The sequence below is a fragment of the Sorghum bicolor genome, chromosome 1 (assembly GCF_000003195.3).
Source record: "Sorghum bicolor cultivar BTx623 chromosome 1, Sorghum_bicolor_NCBIv3, whole genome shotgun sequence".
NCBI classification, from domain to species: domain Eukaryota; kingdom Viridiplantae; phylum Streptophyta; class Magnoliopsida; order Poales; family Poaceae; genus Sorghum; species Sorghum bicolor.
Window position 1 is genome coordinate 2,166,193 of NC_012870.2, and position 18,867 is coordinate 2,185,059.

An 18,867-nucleotide genomic window follows, 5' to 3' on the forward strand; every position below is an offset into this window, starting at 1 on the left:
CATCGTTAAATCAGTTGCTCTTCCAAAGTGTTGACACTCATACTGGGCCCATGCCAAGTTTAAGATAATAGTACGATATTAATTTTCCAATAGGATAAGACTATCCTTATAAAATAAGGGGTACATGGTCAAATATGTTTTGAACTATCCACAAAATTGATCTACTCTAACCCTTTTACCCTCTTTTCAAATCAGTGTTGTTCATCCTTAATCTGACGACCAAGGATGGCGCCCTAGGCTTGCCAGCCGACCTTGCCTGAAACTAGCCGTCACGCAAGCATATTAGTTATCCTTTGGTTGAAACTAGTCATCACACAAGCATGTTAGTTATCCTTTGGTGGTTTACTCATAAATCTCGTCGCTCTTCACCACGAGAGCATGTTGGTTAACTGCTCCGTTCTTCAGATCTAAACCTGGCTAATATGTGATCTAGGATTAATTTGGCATCAACACAAAGCCAACTATTTTTTTCACACCTACTGCTTCTACACATAGTGGCAGCAGCAGTAGTACACTTAGAGCAAGGTCAATAATAGAGCCAAGTGCTTGGCTATAAGCCAAGTTATACGATAAGTTGTCTCATACTTGTCTCTAAAATATCTTCTCTTTCTATTCCTTCTCACAACACTTGCTATTTTGGTCCATCACTACCTATACATCCGTGTCCAGCTTAGTGCTTACATAAGAGCCAAACTATCATCTCTCTCGTCTTTTATCTCTTCCACATCAGCATTAGCTTGACTATAAGCCCATTATTGTACCTGCTCTTACATCCTCATTCTCTTACAGCAGTAGCTCACTCAAAAGTAAGCCGCAAGCAGACTTTACTCATTTGAATATCATAAAAGCGAGGAGGTATATATTCTATCTGTAGCTACCGCATCACCATTTCAAAACCGCCCCCTTTTCTAGCAAGTAGCTTACCTTTCGGATTCGAATGTTGTCTCGCTCGGTTTGGCTCTCCAAATTCCAAACCTCACTGCTTTGGCCTTTGGCACGTAATCTTCTGAGCTAAGCGCTTCTAGACTACTGCTACTTTATCATGATCAATACAGACGCTCACTCAATCTTGTTACCGTCTCAAATCAAACACAGACGGCACGACACATCCCCTGCAGAGAAGAAAGTGAGGAAAGGAAACAAACCATGGAGTCACTCATTCCCTGTCTGATTAAGCAGATCATATGCATGTTGATTGGGAACCCATGCAAGAACAGAACTAGCTCCCATGGTGGTGGTAGGGAGGCTGCAGTGACGGGCCCACGGCTACGGCTTCAATTAGCACTGCACAAATCCACCTCGATTAATCCAGCGTCTCTGCTCTTTATTATAATCCGAGGTAGTATGGACCAGCGCAATCATGGCGGTCAGTTGTGATCATCAGTGAGAGTAACTGAATCCCACTTTGCACTAAGCACTACCAGCACACTAGATGCAGTGCAGGGTTAGACAAATATATAAAATGAAAGCACTTGATAAGAAGAATTTGTACCATGATGTGGGTGGTTGTGGGCATTGTGGGGGTGAAATGCTACTAGCTGGACAGGAGTACAAGACCCCATTTAGTTCTTGCATGCATAACTCCATTTCTGGTGCTGGTACACTACGGTACCACTGGATGTATGTATTATACAAAACCATAAAAGCGGTTTTAAGATGACACCGGACGATCTGATCTTCCTTCAGACCTGTACTCAAGATACTCATCATGCCCACGAATGAAAGTTCACTCGCTCACTACATGCAGGGGGGGATCGAACGGGACGGACGGCAGCGGCAGCAGAGCAAAGCAGACATGTGTCCTGATCCTTCTTCATTTCTTGGTTGACGAGCGGTTGCAATTGCAAAACTGTCATTTTTTGGGCCTGTTTTTGCCGGTCGGTCAGTCAACAAATGGCTGGCAAAGGTTCAGTTTTCGCCTCCTGTTTTCTCAACAAAATTTGCCTGTTTCTTTGAGATCATCAGATATAGGGGGGTGAGTTCCCAATCTGACACGGAATCCGCTTTGTTTAATTCTTGGAAGGAAGAAGCTGCTGACAGGGGAGAAAAAGCAAAGCCAAAGGGAGCGTCGTGGAAAGTTTGGAGAGGTGAGAAAGCAGCTGCTGCATTCGCCATCGCCCTCGCTGCCTCGCAAGGAAGCCAGCAAAACTGAACTGCAAAACCCTGCTGCTGGCCGCTGTCTTTTGACCGCGACACGCGCTTGAAATAAAGCTGGACACGAAACGTGGCTCGCCTCACCACATCACACCACACCTGCTTCGGAGATCAAAACCACCTGCTTTTTAGACCTGATGAAATAGAGGGCTTCAGGGCTTGAACTTTTCGTTCTTGGCGGTCTCCCTGCAACTGCAAGTTCTTCTCATACTCTCCTATGATCCTGCCTGCATGATTGAAGAATCTATCCATCTAGCGGTAGCGGCCCCCAAAGATTTCACATTTTGTAGTGTGGTGGATTTGCTTTTGCTTGGTGCCATCCCATCCAAATGCCTCGTAGGAGTACCATTACATAAAACACCTCAGTGACACTGAATCTTCATGCGCAATTGCAATTTGCAAGGCAAGAAGAACAGGGGTCATTTATTTGCGCAAGATACTACACAATTCATTCATTGATAGAAAAGGCAGGAGAATATATTCAGACAAGACAAGCAGCGAGTTGCGATGAAAAATGAAAAAAAAACGCCATTCATAATCCCCTACTAATAATTAATTAACACTCTTTGTCCTCTCTAATTAGGAAATAATAATACTGCTAGTTTAAGCAAGCACTCCACAGAAACAGCAGTAGAAGTTAACATGCACCACCAGCTAATCCATGTCTAAGTAAGCTCCTCTCCGTTTCACACACGCCAACCAACCAAGCAGACGAAGCAAAGAATGCTTCGAGGTCGCACACGCACACGCCTCTGCAGTGCAGTGCTCTGCGCCGGCGGCGCCAGCGCAGTTACCAGAAGAAGACGGACTCGGCGGCGGCGCGGGGCTTGCCGGCGCCGGAGAGGCGGCCGTAGCGTAGGCCACCGGTTTTGGAGCGGCGTGGCAAGGAGGAGGAGCCGCGGCGGCGGGTGGCCCAGCCGAAGCAGAGGCGGAGGCGCGCGCGGAGGCGGCGGAGGCCCGTGGCCGCGGCGCGGCGCAGGCGGCGGAGCCCCACCCAGACGACGCGCCTGGCGCGCGCGCGCGGGGACCGTGGGGACTCGGCGTCGCGGGAGAAGTGGTAGCTCCGGAGGAACAGCTGCCGCCGCTCCACCTGACGCTCCCACCGCGCCATGTGCTCCAGGTACGGCCACGCAGCCACGCCGCCCGCGGACCTCGCCGCCGCCGGCGCGGACGCCACTCGCACGGACATGGCGCCGGCTCTTCTCTCCTTCCTTTCTTGACCGCTGGCTGCCCTGTGCTCTAGTGCTCTCCCCTGACTTGGCTCTGCCTCTGCCCTGCGTGTCTCGGCACAGACAGGAACGGCAGGAAGTAGGCGAACTGGCGAAGCGAAGCGCACGACGTCGAAGGAGGAGGAGGTTGTGCGTCGAGGCGTGCGGAGTGGTGGACGTGGAAGTGGAGGAGGAGGAGAATTAATAGGGGTGGCGAGCGCGGCGGCGAGGGGAAGGAGAGGAGGCGGAGACGTTTGGCTGCGCGAGACGAGGAAGGGGAAGGGGAAGGGGAAGGGGAGATGGGTGGAGTGGGAGAGGGGAGGGTGGGCGGCTTTATTACGTTTTGCTTCCAAATGGGGACTTTTTCCCGAGTTTTTTAAGTTGCATTAGGCGGTTTCGAGACGAATTATAAAACTGAGTTTTTTATAGCTAAAATAAAATTGGGTTTTCCATGGAGAGTCTTTTGTTTGGCGATCCTTGTTTTCGAAGTCTAATTCTGATCCTACGTCAGTGCAAATAACTTTGGCGATAATATGGAATGAGCCTTTTATGAATTATTATTGTTATACAATCTGTTTGGATCCACCAACTAAAATTTAGTTGGCTAAATTTAGCTGTCAGGGACACAAACAACTCATGTAAAACTTAAGTTTAGCTGAGTTAACTATTTCAACCTAGCTAAAGTTTAGCTGAGTCTATTACCTAGAAGAGGATCCAAACATCCAATTAAAATTTAGCAAGGAAAACTTTTAGTTTGCTGAAGTTTAACTTAAAATTTTAGTTGCATAGTCGGTGTAGAAAATGGTACTCACGTCGCCAAACATGAGTTAGTTGTGTGAACTCACATTTCTAATTTGAAACCGAAATATTATACTCCTAGGTTTCTGAGAGGCAGCGAATTTACTAGTCCAGTCAAGTTAAAGGTCAAGAAGGGTAATAATTTTCGTGGATTATTATTTATTACTGTACGTATTATTATTATTATTATTATTATTATTATTATTATTATTATTATTATTATTATTATTATTATTATTATTGTTATTATTATTATTATTATTATTATTAAGCGAGGGATGGTAAGCCCCGGGTGGCAGTGGCATGGCACACAAGAAGTGTGAGCCGGTGCGTGTGAAACTCGTTTCCAAAACAAGGCACGGAGGGAGGAGTAACAGCAGCAGCACGTTCGGGGGTGGGTCCACCAACCATGAATGACAGACGATATGGGTATGACTTTTTCCACCGGTATTTACAGTAATAATAATACTAATAATAATGGTGTACGGACGGAGAAAGAACCGTTGGATGAGACAGGGTTTGACCCCTCACATGATAATCTCCATCAGCAGGACACCCCTGCGCTTGCTTCTCTGTCACTCTGGACCGCATGCGTGTCTGCCAGCCTCTGGTCTTGACAATCCTGGTCGACTTTCCTTTTTCTTTTATTTATTTACAGGTAAATAAACATGAGAATATTTGGGCACAAATGAGCTAAGTTAATGGAGATCCTATAGATATTTGGGCACAATATCTGGACTATTGGGATTTGGGGCTAAAAATTAAGTTAAATTAGTTAGAGCTAACTAGTTAATTGGCTAGTTAAATGTTTAGTTAAACAATTATGACAAATATCAGCCCTCTCTGTTTACACGTGTGACACGTTAGAACTAATTTTAGTTAACCTTTATATCCAAATAGACTCGGAGTGATCAACATAAAATCAGATTGGGAGAGTTTTGCTATGGCGAGTCAGTGAGGCACCTGTCTGGACTGCAGTATCATTTTTATTGGGACGGTTATCGTGTCTATCTTTACACGTTTGAACCATTCCTGCGCAATTCGTGCGGGTTTCTATGTAAACATACACATTATGTTTGTCGAATGCCAAATGTGAGAGTAGTCTATTTCGTGAGTAGGACATGAGATGGTTCCATTATTGGCATCTACTAGTCACTTGTCGCATGCAGGGGCAGGGCAGATATATAGGCCTTGTTTAGTTCTAAAAAATTTTACAAAATTAACACTGTAGCACTTTCATTTGTATTTGACAAAAATTATCCAATCATGGACTAACTAGGCTCAAAAGATTCATGTCGTCAATTTCGACCAAACTGTGCAATTAGTTTTTATTTTCATCTATATTTAATACTTCATGCATGCGTCTAAAGATTCGATGTGACGGAGAATCTGAAAAATTTTGCAAAATTTTTTGAAAACTAAACAAGACCATAGATGGACACGAGGGGCCAAATGGAATATGGCTTTTGAGCCTTTGTCAATCAGATGTCACCACCCGCGTCGCACGCCCCCTAACACGTACTACTAGGGCCTCTTTGTTTGGTCAAGGTTGTTAAGTCCCGTTTGGTCCCACCAGTTAATCCCGCCTCCATCTCAAAATTAACTATATATACTGCAATAGACTACTCCCACTTTTAGCATTCGATAAAAATCTCTAAGAGACTATTATAAACTCACTTTAATTAATAATTTGGTGACTCGTTTCAATAAAAATCGCTCGCTATATCTTTCTAACCTTCAACAACTTTTCTATTCTTGTGTTCACTCTCGAGAACCAATCCTGGTCTCTATCTTTGTGGTCTCTATCTTTGTCTAGCGAGAGATTTAGGATAGAGAATAGCAATATTTGAGATCTATTTAAAGAAGCTATTAGAGGATATATTTTTACACCAAATCTCTATTTCAATCAATAAGCAATGATACAGAGGGGCTCTTGGAGTTGTAGGCTTCTATAGATTAGAAAAATGAATGGAGTTTTAGGGGGACAAACACCAATAGCTCTACCTTATTGCTACTAGATCTAAAGAATACTTAAAGTAGTTAGCCAGTTAACTATTAACGACAAGTAGATCTAAACATAGCCTAAATATTAGTTGGAGCTAAAATTAGTCAAGTAACTATTTTTTAGGAGCAGTTAGGTAACTATTAGCTAGTGCAACCATTATTAGCTAGTCATGGTTGGCTAATAGGTTAATAACTAGCTAAGTTTGACTAAAAACTAGTTCACCATTAGCTCTTGAAGCAAAGCTAATTTTTAGTTGCTCCGTGTAAGAGCACCTCCAAAAATCTTTCCAAAGTTATTCTCTAAACAATCATTTTAATAATTATTTTAGTATAAATTAGTTTTTATATGTTTACTCTCTTTGTCTCTGGAAGCTTCGACTTCTAGAATCCGTGTTAGTTAAACTTTTTTAAATTTAATCAACTTTATAGAAAAAAGACATCAATATCTCTGACATAAAATAAATATATCTTATAAAAATATATTTTATGATATATTCAATGATATTGGTTTGGTACTATAAAATTTAGTATTTTTTTCGTAAGCTCCCCGGCCAAAATGCGGTGCTTGCTTACGAAGGTTCTGGCCGCTGGCTCGATGACGACGGGACGACGAGCCTCGCTTGCTGTCGCTGTCCGCTCTTGCTCGGCAGATTCCCAAGGCGCGGCGGCCCGGCGGGGGTTTGCGTCCGATTCAGAGCACGCACGGGCCACGACGAGAGTGTTGTGTTTCTTTGGCCGCAAGCCGCCGCGGCAGTGATTATAGTTGACCAGGTCGCGTGCGTGGATGGCGACCGTGCCACTGCGCAACACATGCACTCTCTGTTTCATGGCGTCTTGTCTCAGCAGCAGCCATTTCCAGTATAGAATTGTTATTAGCGCCTTTTCTTCTTTTTTTTATCCACCCCCATTTATTTAAACGGAGCAGCAGCCCTATGCTGTTGCTGGGGACTTTTTTTCCCGTATCTCAATACATACATATATGCATCTAGTGCATCGCAATAGCGGAGCCAGCACTCATATAGAGCCCGCTTAAGATATTTTTTAAAGTCTATAAGATCATGTGTTGATATGATGAAAATCTCATTGCATGCTAGCACCGTAGCCCGAGTAGGGTTTGCCACTAGTGCATCGAGAAAAACCGCCTCATTTAGTTCACCTAAAAATCAAAAAAAATTTAAATTTTTCGTCACATCGAATCTTTCAGCACATACATGAAGCATTAAATATAGACGAAATGAAAAACTAATTACACAGTTTATTTATAAATCACGAGATGAATCTTTTGATCCTAGTTAGTCCATAATTGGACAATATTTGACAAAAAAACGAAAGTGCTATAATAGCGAAATCCAAAAAAAATTCGCATCTAAACAAGGCCAAAGAATCTGATGGAAAAAAAATTAGATACCATATGATTTTTTTTATTTCAGATTTTCTCTGTGTCATTTAGAATTGTAGTTGGTCTTGCTTTGTGATATGTACAGCAATTGAAATCTAATACGGAGTATGTACATGTGCGAGTTACATTATTAGCAGATCTGATATTGTATCTTGGATTAATTATAACTCCGCGGGCTATAGTTTTATCTATTGGTCTTAACGATCTTCCATTAATTTATTAAGTGGCCTGCTAGCTGATGCTCTTGTCAGATTCGGCAACATAGTTTTATCTATTCTGAAATCTGGGCATGACTGGTTGGTTAAGTTGATCTCAGTTTTAGTTGTTATCGCCACGCGAAAAACGTGTGATCTGCAGCTGCCCAATGAGTTTAATTATTCTTAGATATCGCAGGCGTGTCCTTATCAGGTGGTATTAGTTTGCTAGGCTGCTTACAACACATTTTGCTATCTTTTCACTTATTTGTTATGATGGATGATTTGATTTTAGATGAGGAAATTCAGTTTATGCCCAAGCTTTACTCAACAACATGATCCATGGACTACTTTGATTGGAAAGATGGTAAGTAGGCTTTCTTATGGGACCTTGGTCTCAAATCACACATGAAGATATGTTTTATTTGCAGAACAGACATATGCTAAAGATATTTTGCTTGATATGTTGGATTAAATCGCAGAAATATAACTTTTGTTAAACACAGAAAGATACGGTGATCTTACTGATCTGTTGATTGCAAACACGACTAATATAGACAAGCAAGCCCCTACTACTAGTGGACAAAATTCCAATGCACTGAGAAAAATGTGCATTCACCATAGAGAACAGGCAACCAAAAATCGGTAAACTGCATCCCTGGAGTCAGACTAGACCTTATGTGGCCAACCAAACAGCCGCAAAAAACCTTGCATGAATAACGACACTAAAATTTTAGGATAAATAAGTTTAACAAAATATGAACACATGTATCAAGTCAAGAACTTAATGATTAGCCACAAGAAATAGTAATCAGCTGACCTACTTTGCTCACTTGCCTTGTTCATTTAGGTTTATCAGCCGAATCTGTTAGTCATTTAGCAATGTTTTTCTTTCACAATAAATCAGTCAACAGTACTGTCTGTCATGACTTGTTGTGGATAGATTAGATATACTCCCTCCGTCCCCAAAAGCTGCAACTTATAGAGTTGTCCTAAGTCAAACTTTTAAAACTTTGACCAAATTTATAGAAAAAATACTAAGATTTATAGTACCAAATTAATACCATTAGATTTATCATTGAATATATTTTTATAATATACTCATTTTATGTTATACATATTGATGTTCTTTTCTATAAAGTTAGTCAAAGTTAAACAAGTTTGACTGGTACGGATTCTAAGAATTAAAGCTTTCAGAGACAGAGGGAGTAGTACACTATAGCGAATGATTAACCAATGATGGGAGGGAAGTTATTAAACGACGGCGGCTGCTCGATCTTGGGCCTTGTTCAGTTCGCAAAAACTTGCGAAAAAGGGCACCGTAGCACTTTCGTTTTTATTTGACAAACATTGTCCAATTATAGAGTAACTAGGCTCAAAAGATTCATCTCGCGGTTTACAGATAAACTGTGCAAATAGTTTTTGTTTTCATGTATATTTAATGCTCCATGTATGTGCCGCAAAATTCGATGTGACAGAGAATCTTGAAAAATTTTGCGAACGGCCTTGCATTGCTCGCTTCACGCAACTGCAGTACACATACGAAATGGACGTGTCTCTGGCAGGGGCACTGCATTGCATTATCCCTACGTTGCTGATGCTGCACTAATCTTACAGCAACACGCCAACGTTGTTGCTTTCGCGGAAGTTACCGGTAGGGGCACTGCATTTATATTCGCCCATGACGATGACATGACTGATGACTACGAATTACGTTATTGCTACGAGTTGTGACAATAGTCTCAAGGCCCGTTGGAATCTGAACACATTCCAGGGAACCCCACGCTTCCACTATGGCCTTGTTTAGTTCCCAGAAAATTTTGCAAAATTTTTCATATTTCCTGTCACATCGAATCTTTAGACGCATGCATGAAGTATTAAATATAAATGAAAATAAAAACTAATTGCACAGTTTGGTCGAAATTGACGAGACGAATCTTTTGAGCCTAGTTAGTCTATAATTAGATAATATTTGTCAAATACAAACGAAAGTGCTACAGTGTCGATTTCCCAAAATTTTTCGGAACTAAACAAGGCCTATTAAAAGAAAAGAACTATCGATGTGACAATAGTAATGTGTGGGTATCGGAATCTCAGATTACTACGTGTGCCACGACTGACAATAACTAATAACTGATTCGATCGGCAGGGTATTCGTGTACGGCTCAACCTTTTACTGATCTAGGCCTTGTTTAGTTCCGAAAAGTGAAAAGATTTCGGTACTGTAGTACTTTCGTTTGTTTGTGGCAAATATTATCCAATCATAGACTAACTAGGATCAAAAGATTCGTCTCGTGATTTACAGCTAAACTGTGTAATTAGTTTTTATTTTTGTCTAAATTTAATGTTTCATGCATGTGCCACAAGATTCGATGTGACGGGGAATCTTGAAAATTTTTTGGTTTTCAGGGTGAACTAAACAAGGCCTAGTGGTATTATAAAATAATAATAGAGTAGTACTACTTATTAATAAACTAGTGGTGGTGTCTACTGTATGCTCTGGCAGCGCCGATCGCCGGTGTAACCGAGGATGCGTGCAGTGCGCGCGCGTACGTGTGCGTGGTCCGATCCCCAGAAATACGATTCCCACATGTGTCTTGCAAGCAACGGCACAATCCAGCAAGTCAACCAGCCACGCCGCGCGTGTTAACTGGCCCGTTCGTTGTGTTCGGAACAGGCCGTTCTGGGGCATTGTTCCGGGTCGAATGGAGACACGAGGTAGCACTTTCGTTTGTGAAATTTTTTTTGGATTTTATTATGGTAGCACTTTCGTTTTCTTATGTCAAATATTGTCCAATCATAGACTACCTAAGATCAAAAGATTCGTCTCGCGATTTATAGTCAAACTGTATAATTAGGTTTTTATTTTTGTCTATATTTAATACTTTATACATGTGCCATAAGATTCGATATGACAAAGAATTTTGAAAACTTTTTGGTTTTTAGAACTAAACAAGGCCCGGTATTTAAAACGGAGTACGGTGGCCAGGAAACCTGGTGCAGCCACTGCCGAATGAGCCCTAAATCACTGGAGTGTGGCAGTGGGCAACAGCCGGCCGATGCTAATAGTAGTATTGTACTGTACTGTACTGTACATGCGTCGTGTTTGGAAAACAAGCACATCGCTAGGAGTATCGTCGTCGCCGTGACAGTTGACACTTGTCAGACCTGTCACGTTTCCGGATCGGAAACTCTTGCCCCGCCGGGCTTTGACACCAGCGATCACGACGATGCCGGACGGTCGCATGGGACGGGTTTGCTCTCGTGTCTGAACAGCGACGGCAGTCAGTTCCGACACGCCATTTGCTCGTTTCATTGGGCTAATCGGCTCGGGGCATCTGTGTCTGGACGGCGAGAGGAGAGGGTGGTTGGTACGTCTACGGCTGCGTGCACTTGGCCGTGCACGGAGCCCGGCTGATCCCTGCCCGCACGAGCCGTCCGTGACGACGAGACGCCCGCGGGCGCGGGGACGAGGACGACGCCGACGCGCACGGGGAGTGAGTGGTTGCCGGCGGTCACGACTCGGCCCTGGCACGCACGGCTCGCGGGCTCGCGGCTATCATTTCCTTCGTCTGCTGGGGACGTGGCGATCAAGGGACAGCCGGACAGGGGCAACAGTGCCTGCTCGTTCATGGACCCTTCATTCGTCCCAGACGCGGGGGTGACGTAATTGCCTGCCTCCGGTTATCCTTATCCATAGTCCGCCAGACGGAGACTGCCTGGTTAGGCCAGGTCAGCCCCAGCCGCGTGTTTGCCATGGCACAATGCAATGCCAAGCCAGATGAGTAGTATAGAAGGCCTGGCCGCTGGACATGGATCATTTTTTAGATGCTGGATGGATGCGCATGGATCTTGACCTGACCTGACGGAATAGTCTCAAGCCTCTCCTCAGGTCTTTTTTTGCATCTGCTGTATCTCCACGTAGATCGTTCGCGAGTTCGGTATCATTCGCCACCCACCCCATCAAACCGAACCATGTACAGACCCACGACCCTGTCAACTCCTAAACGGACAGGAAGCACGCAACGCACGCGTACCACATCACCCTGCGGTATCCACCGGCCGGCGTGGTCTGCTTCTAGTTTCGCCTCGACGGCGGGCCAACCACCAACTACCACGTTGAACCGCGGCGGCCTCCGCTCCGGACTTTCTCCCTGCAGTCGTGTCGTGCGCTGCGACTGCGTTGACCGGACCGTGTGTTTGCGAGGTCAGATCAGGAGGACGAGCTGCCGGAGCAACCGGCGCAGCGTAACCCTTTTCTAATGCAACAAAGTCTGATAGTATTTTCTGTGTCAAAAGAAGCAACGGGAGCTAACCTATGCAAGTTCACACTGAAGCAAGATAATGCAGACTGTGATTGCGTCTCTGTCGCAACGGTGTAGCAGCAGCAACTGTACACAGTTCGTGTGGTTACAGTTCTATTGAGATCCTCAATCAAGAACACAAAAGGAGAAGAAATAATACAGCATATTCCTATAGAGTAGAGTAGAGCCCGTGTGACATGAATAAGCTCAAGGAACTCCTCTGGACGTAATAACTGTAGTCAGCATGCCAAAATCTTCTGTTCCGACGAGACGGCCACACAAAAAATGTAGCTACCGCACGGTGGGGGTTGCCAGCCAGTAATAACGTCCGCTGGCTATACTGATCAGCAGGTGGAGTGGGGCTTGGATTTTTTTGCTCTGCGTGCGTCCTGATGCTCCAGCCGTCTTGTTGGAAGCCGATCAGGATCATCAAAAGGGGTGACCCTGTGCGGCAGGGAAGAATGCGCCATCTCTACCATCTACTTGTTTGGGCAGTCTGATGCACGGTGACCGGATTCACCGCAGTTGAAACAAGCGCCACTGAAGCTTCTGTTACTGCAAAAAAGCGGAAGACTATTAGCCTTAGAAACAGAAAGATCGTCATGCGTAGTACTAGTTTGCAGTGTGGTAACTGATTTATCTTTTGTTCTGAGAATAACTTTCAAGGTAATTTCGGATCATGGTTCCAGGAGGCAAGAATGGCCTGTGGCAAGATCTAGTAGGCTAAACAGACACTACTTCACCTGTCAGCATTAGTAATCAAACATTAGGTTTCCATATACTCCTATACTAATGGATACTCAAGCTTGATGAAGGAAATACCAGGTCGCTCTAAGTGAACTACCTAAGGAAGAACCAATACCTGGGTAGCACGAACCTAGAATTGCTAACTTTGCTACATTGCATAGAATCTTGCGAAGCTTACCTCTCCCTACCACCGAAGGATGATGAGCGACCACCGAAGGATGGTGAGCCACGGCTGCCATAAGATGATGAGCGGCTACCAAAGGACGAGGAACGGTTTGATTTTCTCCCACCGCTTGACCAGTCATCATCTGACCAACTATCGTTGTCAGACCTAAAGCTCCTGCCACCACGGCGGAATCGATCCTCACTGTCAGTGTCCCAACCACCCCGGCCTCTTGCAGCGCCTCCACCCCTGGAACGATCCTCACCATCAGTGTCCCAACCACCCCGGCCTCTTGCAGCACCTCCACCCCTGGAACGCCTGTTCCTGGAACCTCGGTCGTTGGAAAAACGACCATAGCTATCAGTGGCAGGACCATCATCTTGCAACGCAGGCAGCTGAAAGCAGGAAAGAATAACAGTCATCACTGACTTTCAGAAAACCAAAATCACATTCGGAATAAGACTGTAAATATTAGGAACTATAAAATTAATGCAATTTAAGCAGGCTTGGTTGGAGATAAATAAAGTAGAAAAAATGTTCATCAAAATAAAAATAACAGTTTTAGCACATGCTGTATATCTCAGCCAGCAGTTTTAGCACATGCTGTAACGTATGGCATGATAAACCATCAAGATAAAAATCTGCGTGTATTTCATGACATAAATTGTCCATAACTAACTTGAGAAGATGAGCTGCAAAAAATACCTTTGATATTTTCATTAAGGTGTTTCCTGGGGGGAGCTCCATAGCAAGCAGGTCCTTGGAAATTTCCTCAGGCAAATCGAAGACTGCTCCTTGGACCTGATATGATGAACAATAAATTGATCAACAGTAAAAATTCATCAGAACAAGGGAAATAACATAAAATATATTCTCTGTCTTGGTTCATTATTATGCATACAATTTTCCTTCTCGCAGATTGTAGACGAAGCATCAGTACAATTAATTGTTCCAGATGCCACATCCAAACAAATCTGTAGGATTTAAAAAATAACCCCAACCAGCAAGCTGTATCCTACTAACTGTGGCACAATATGCTTTGTCACTAACTGACACCACAGCATTAAGACTTTCATTTCATGGTTGTAGTCGAAATCAGGTTGGAAATCATGCCCAGCTTTACACAAATAAAGTGCAAGAGCAAACAAAAGTGAAAAAGAGAGTGGACACGCAGAACAAGGCAGTTACAGTTTTAATACAAGAAAACCATCTTTCTAGTGCCCTGCGCTCTAACTAGATCCAATGCACATTATGGAAGTAGTAAGAGACACCATCTTTACAATTGTAACGGGGAACAATTTAATATAGTCAGGAAAAAAACTCACGTTCTCATCTGCTATTAGGTATATTTTGCCAACTTCATCTGCAGCAGCTGAATAAACATCAGACAGAAAACCAGTAACTGATCTAGGAGAAAAGAAGCCTCTGCCATATCCTTGTTCTCTAGTTAGTTGCAATGTGACCCATCCCTGCATTTTAATAGAGAGAAAGAATTCATCTGAGAGCGTCCTCCTTAAGAACAAAACCACAAGAAAAGACAAATGCACAACAAAAGTTATGGAGCTTTTCTAGATGATCGCTTGATGACCTGTTATAAATTCATAATTAGAAAAAAGCGCTAGTTGTTGGTATTAATAGTCATATAATATCAACCAGATAATTTTCAAATCTAGAAAACAGAATCCAGAACAGGATCAAAAGTTCAAATCAATGGCAGAACAGATGTAAGGTATGCTTACTTAACTGTGGAAAGTAGTTGACCTCAATGGTAGGTACAATAGAAAACAATGCATATGTAATTTCTTGTGTCACTTCTTACCTGCTCATGACTGATCAGAGAACGTGAAGAAGGTGGCTGAGAAAACCCACTCAGATGTGCCAGTGCAGAAGCAAGAGCATGAGGTCCTAATTCTTCTGTTAATTTCTCAGCTGCTCCAAGAAAGTACTGAGTTGACTCTGGGTGCACCCCTCGCAATGTAGCAATGACATGCTCAGCAGATGACTCCAGCACTTCTCCCATGGACGGAGGGCTTATAAACTCAAACTTGCAACCAACATCACGCTCAAGAGACTTAACTGTCCTTTTCTGGCTGCTGGTAAACATCAAGATTGCAGTTCCTGCTTTCCCAGCACGTCCAGTGCGTCCAGAACGATGGACAAAAGTTTCTGGATCATTTGGCAATTCGTAATGGATAACCTGCATACAAAAATGAAGCCTCTCAATAATTAGGCATTGTATGCCTACAGTTCATTTCAAATAGCATAATGCAAAAATGCACTTTACAAGTTAAGTTCAAGTGATAAAAAACAGTATCAAGTAAATCACAAGATTAACCAGCCCAAGACATCAGACAGGGATGCTATAAGACATACCCAAGTGATGATGTTCCAGTATGAAATCCAATGCATGCCAAACTAAAATACAGAAGAACACTTGAATTTGTTTAGTGGCAAGATGAAAACCTTAATTGCTAAATTTCCAAATGCCCAGGTAAAAAGAAACCTAGGTACATTGCTTGAAGATATGATACCTCGTTTGGCGCTATAATATGAAGTCTTAAACTAGGAATTTTCGCTGATTATCTTTTCTAGAAGAATGTGCGATAATAATTTGGTAAGCAGAAGTTGTTAGACATAGTTAAGCTAACCATCACAGCTCCATGATACTGAGTTAACACACGTGTTTGGAAAAGTGTTTTACAGAATCACAGTATCTAGAATCAGGTGAAGTGAAGAGGATTGTGAACCCACCAAATCAACGTTTGGTATATCAAGACCACGAGCAGCAACATCTGTAGCTACTAGAACAGTAAATTTCCCTTGACGAAATCCATTTAGTGTCCGCTCACGCTGATGCTGTGAAATATCACCATGAAGTGCCTCAGAAGCAATACTGTTTGTCAGTGCCAATGATACCTCATCTGCATCTTTCTTCGTACGAGTGAAAACAATGGTTTTCCCACCCTTTGCATAAACCTAACAACAAAATATATGGATTAGCATTGACACTGATTAATCAAAACAACTTATCTCATGCGATAGATATGTGAAAGTGACCAAGTCTAAGCAAAACCGAGCCCTTAAAATGTTTAATATGCATGGCAGATACATATATAGAATTGTGTTCTCAATCAAAGCAAAGTAAAATTATACAGCAACACAACTGTATCAACTGTGACATACATTTTTGTATCCCAAGAGACAGGCAAACCATCACGAAATCAAAATGATGAAACTAAACACCAACGCAATGTTATAAGGAAACAAATGGCACAAATCCTTTTTGAAAACACTGAGGAAGCATCAACCATTTGCAGTTCGAACCCCCACTGAGGAAGGAGTGACTAAATGTAACTTGTAACTGGTAAACAGAGACCACAATATCAAGACTTTTCAGCTTAAAGCCTTAAACCAAGCTGAAATGAATGCAGTTACCAAAGTATTCAAGGAAATTAGAAATGATATTCATGGAAAAGTAATCAGACTAAGAGTAAAAGATCGACCCATGTGTTTATGGTTATGGTTATGTTGATTCAAATAATGGTGTGCTTTGATGTTGCTGTGAGTGGGAATGTGGGATAGCAAAAGTTAAACCAAAAGGTGAGAAGAGGGGAGGGAAAAGGCAGTTAAAAATTCCATGAGCAACATTAACATACCGTAATTAGATCACTAAGAATGGTGCGCTTTGATGTAGCTGTGAGTGGGATAGCATAGAGTTTGATTCCTTCAGCAAGCTTTTCATCTTGATCACCAACCTTAACACATGAAGAGACACAATAACGTATTAGGGCATAAAAATATGGAAAACTAAACCATAGCCAGACACAGGTGCCACAATTATCTCACAAGGAATCAACATGGGCCTTCAAGTGAAAGTGAAATTAACAGCTCAAGAACACTCTAAGCATCCCCTATGGCACTGTATTGATAAATATCTAGAGTCCACAACCAGCATGAGCATGAATAAGTTGTTGTGACATTCGTGTCCTCAAAGTGCTAATCAGAATTCCACAAATAATAAACAAATAATAATATATACTGAACAATAAAAGTCATCCTTTACTCCTTCGGAAAGATTCATGAAAAAGGAAATAGCTAATCTATTGTGGTTTGTCGCTATGCACCATGAACAAGAATTAAACCCAACATTTTCAGCTGGCACATGGTGCAACAGAAACAACCACATGGGTTTATTAAGAATAATCCCATACAACATTATATACTAGAATGCTCTCAATTGTGTAACAAAAGAACAGGATAAATAACAGCAAATGAAAGTGGAGGACTGGAAGCCATACCAAGTCAATTGTCAAAGGGTTGTTCAAGTACCGCCTGGACAGTTTCTTCACCCAACTAGGCATCGTTGCAGAGAACAGCATGCTTTGCCTGTTCGCAGGAAGCTGTTGTAATATTGTTTCAACATCTTCTTCAAACCCCACTGCAAGCATTTGGTCAGCCTCATCCAGGACTAAATACTGAACTTCTCCCAACTGGAGGCTTCCGCCATTTATCAAATCAATTATGCGGCCAGGTGTTCCAACAACAACATCGACACCACGGGAGAGTGCATTCTGCTGGACATTATACGAGACACCACCATAAACACACACTGTGCCGAGCTTGGGTGCTGATTCCTTTATTTCCTTCTCGACTTGTTTGGCTAATTCTCTGGTAGGTGCTAGAACCAGAACCCGAGGAGTGCGACCTCGCCTGCGACAAGGTCAAGGAAACAGTCAATGCGCCTGTTAATTATCAACTGACTCCAGTGAAGCTGCATAGAAAGATGAATGGGTACCTTGTAATTTGACCATTGTCTTGCTCAATTAATTGCTTGATCATGGGAATACCAAAGGCTAGTGTCTTTCCGGTTCCAGTCTTTGCTCTAGCAATCAGGTCACGGCCCTCAAGAGCGGGAATCAACACAGCCCTCTGGAGGAGACAGAAAATGAGCAAAATACAACAACAATGAAGACCCAAACATGAGCAACTGAGCTTAGTAAAAACATGTGGCACATACATTCCAACTGAAAGTGCAGCTAATTTATCTGGCTATATCCATCATTAGTGAAATTCAATAGGGATATCTATGCATTAGCACACTAATTGGTTCCGGGGAGTGTACGGATACGTGCTAGACTGCTAGTAGTAGGCTAAGTGTCAGTATGGACTAATCCACTCGGAATTGCACCAAGTAGCCACGCTCCTCTTATCCTGCATTATATTTCCCTGAAAACAAGCGCCTAAAATTTGCTGGGCAATACACAAGATCTGCACCACGAATTTCAAAAGCAGTAACCCAATTCCCCAAATTGAACACCCACTGGACCCCTCCCCGTCCCCCTCCCGAGTCCCGACAGCCAATACTGCACCACGGCTTAGCCGCGCAGTCAGAAGCAACCGAGTCAAGTAAATTGAGAGACAGAGGGCAACAGTTCATTCACCTGGATGGGGAACAGGTGCGTAATCCCGCGCTTCTCGAGCGTGGCGACGAGCTCGTCAGGCAGGCCGAGCCTGGCAATGGCGAGCTCCTCCTCGTCCCCCTGGAACCCCTCCCCGGCCTCGAACCCCTCGTTGGCGTCGCTCCCGTAGGTCCCCTCCTCGTCCTCGTCGTCGCTCCCGAGCTGAAGCCGCTTGAAGGCGTGCTCGCTGAGCACGGAGTTGGGCGAGGCCACGGCGGCCACCGCCGCCCACCCGCGCCGCCGGAGCGCCCAGCAGCGGAAGGCCGCGGAGCGTAGCCTGACGGCGTCGGAGGCGGTGGCGGGGTTGGAGAGGGCGAGGGCGGGGAGCGTGAGGAGGGACGCCATCGTGGGAGGGAGAGGGGAGGGAAGGGGGAGGAGAGGGGATAAGAAATGGAACGGATGGCGTTGAGAGCGCGGAGGAGCGCAGGGCTTTATAC

General features: G+C 43.6%; 2 protein-coding genes across 2 annotated transcripts; both read right to left on the minus strand.

Annotated features, from left to right (window-relative positions):
• LOC8079695 lies at positions 2,598-3,665 on the minus strand. Its single transcript, XM_002466117.2, has one exon. It carries the CDS (start codon positions 3,341-3,343, stop codon positions 2,945-2,947), a length of 399 nt encoding a protein of 132 aa, XP_002466162.2. The 5' UTR covers positions 3,344-3,665; the 3' UTR covers positions 2,598-2,944.
• LOC110436660 (DEAD-box ATP-dependent RNA helicase 3, chloroplastic) lies at positions 12,090-18,829 on the minus strand. Its single transcript, XM_021464108.1, has 10 exons — positions 18,413-18,829; positions 17,767-17,900; positions 17,270-17,681; positions 16,628-16,726; positions 15,723-15,947; positions 14,791-15,168; positions 14,297-14,440; positions 13,677-13,772; positions 12,987-13,366; positions 12,090-12,616 (listed from the first exon to the last, which is right to left on the minus strand). The coding sequence occupies exons 1-10, from the start codon at positions 18,773-18,775 to the stop codon at positions 12,541-12,543; spliced, it is 2,307 nt and encodes a 768-aa protein (XP_021319783.1). The 5' UTR covers positions 18,776-18,829; the 3' UTR covers positions 12,090-12,540.

Coding starts and splice junctions, on each gene's coding strand:
- LOC8079695 (XM_002466117.2), bottom strand. CDS start 3,343: ATGTCCGTGCGAGTGGCGTCCGCGCCGGCGGCGGCGAGGTCCGCGGGC.
- LOC110436660 (XM_021464108.1), bottom strand. CDS start 18,775: ATGGCGTCCCTCCTCACGCTCCCCGCCCTCGCCCTCTCCAACCCCGCC. Junction 15,948..16,627: donor TTCTTAGTGATCTAATTACG/GTATGTTAATGT, acceptor TTTTGTTGTTAG/GTTTATGCAAAGGGTGGGAA. Junction 13,773..14,296: donor ACCTAATAGCAGATGAGAAC/GTGAGTTTTTTT, acceptor TCATCATATCAG/GTCCAAGGAGCAGTCTTCGA.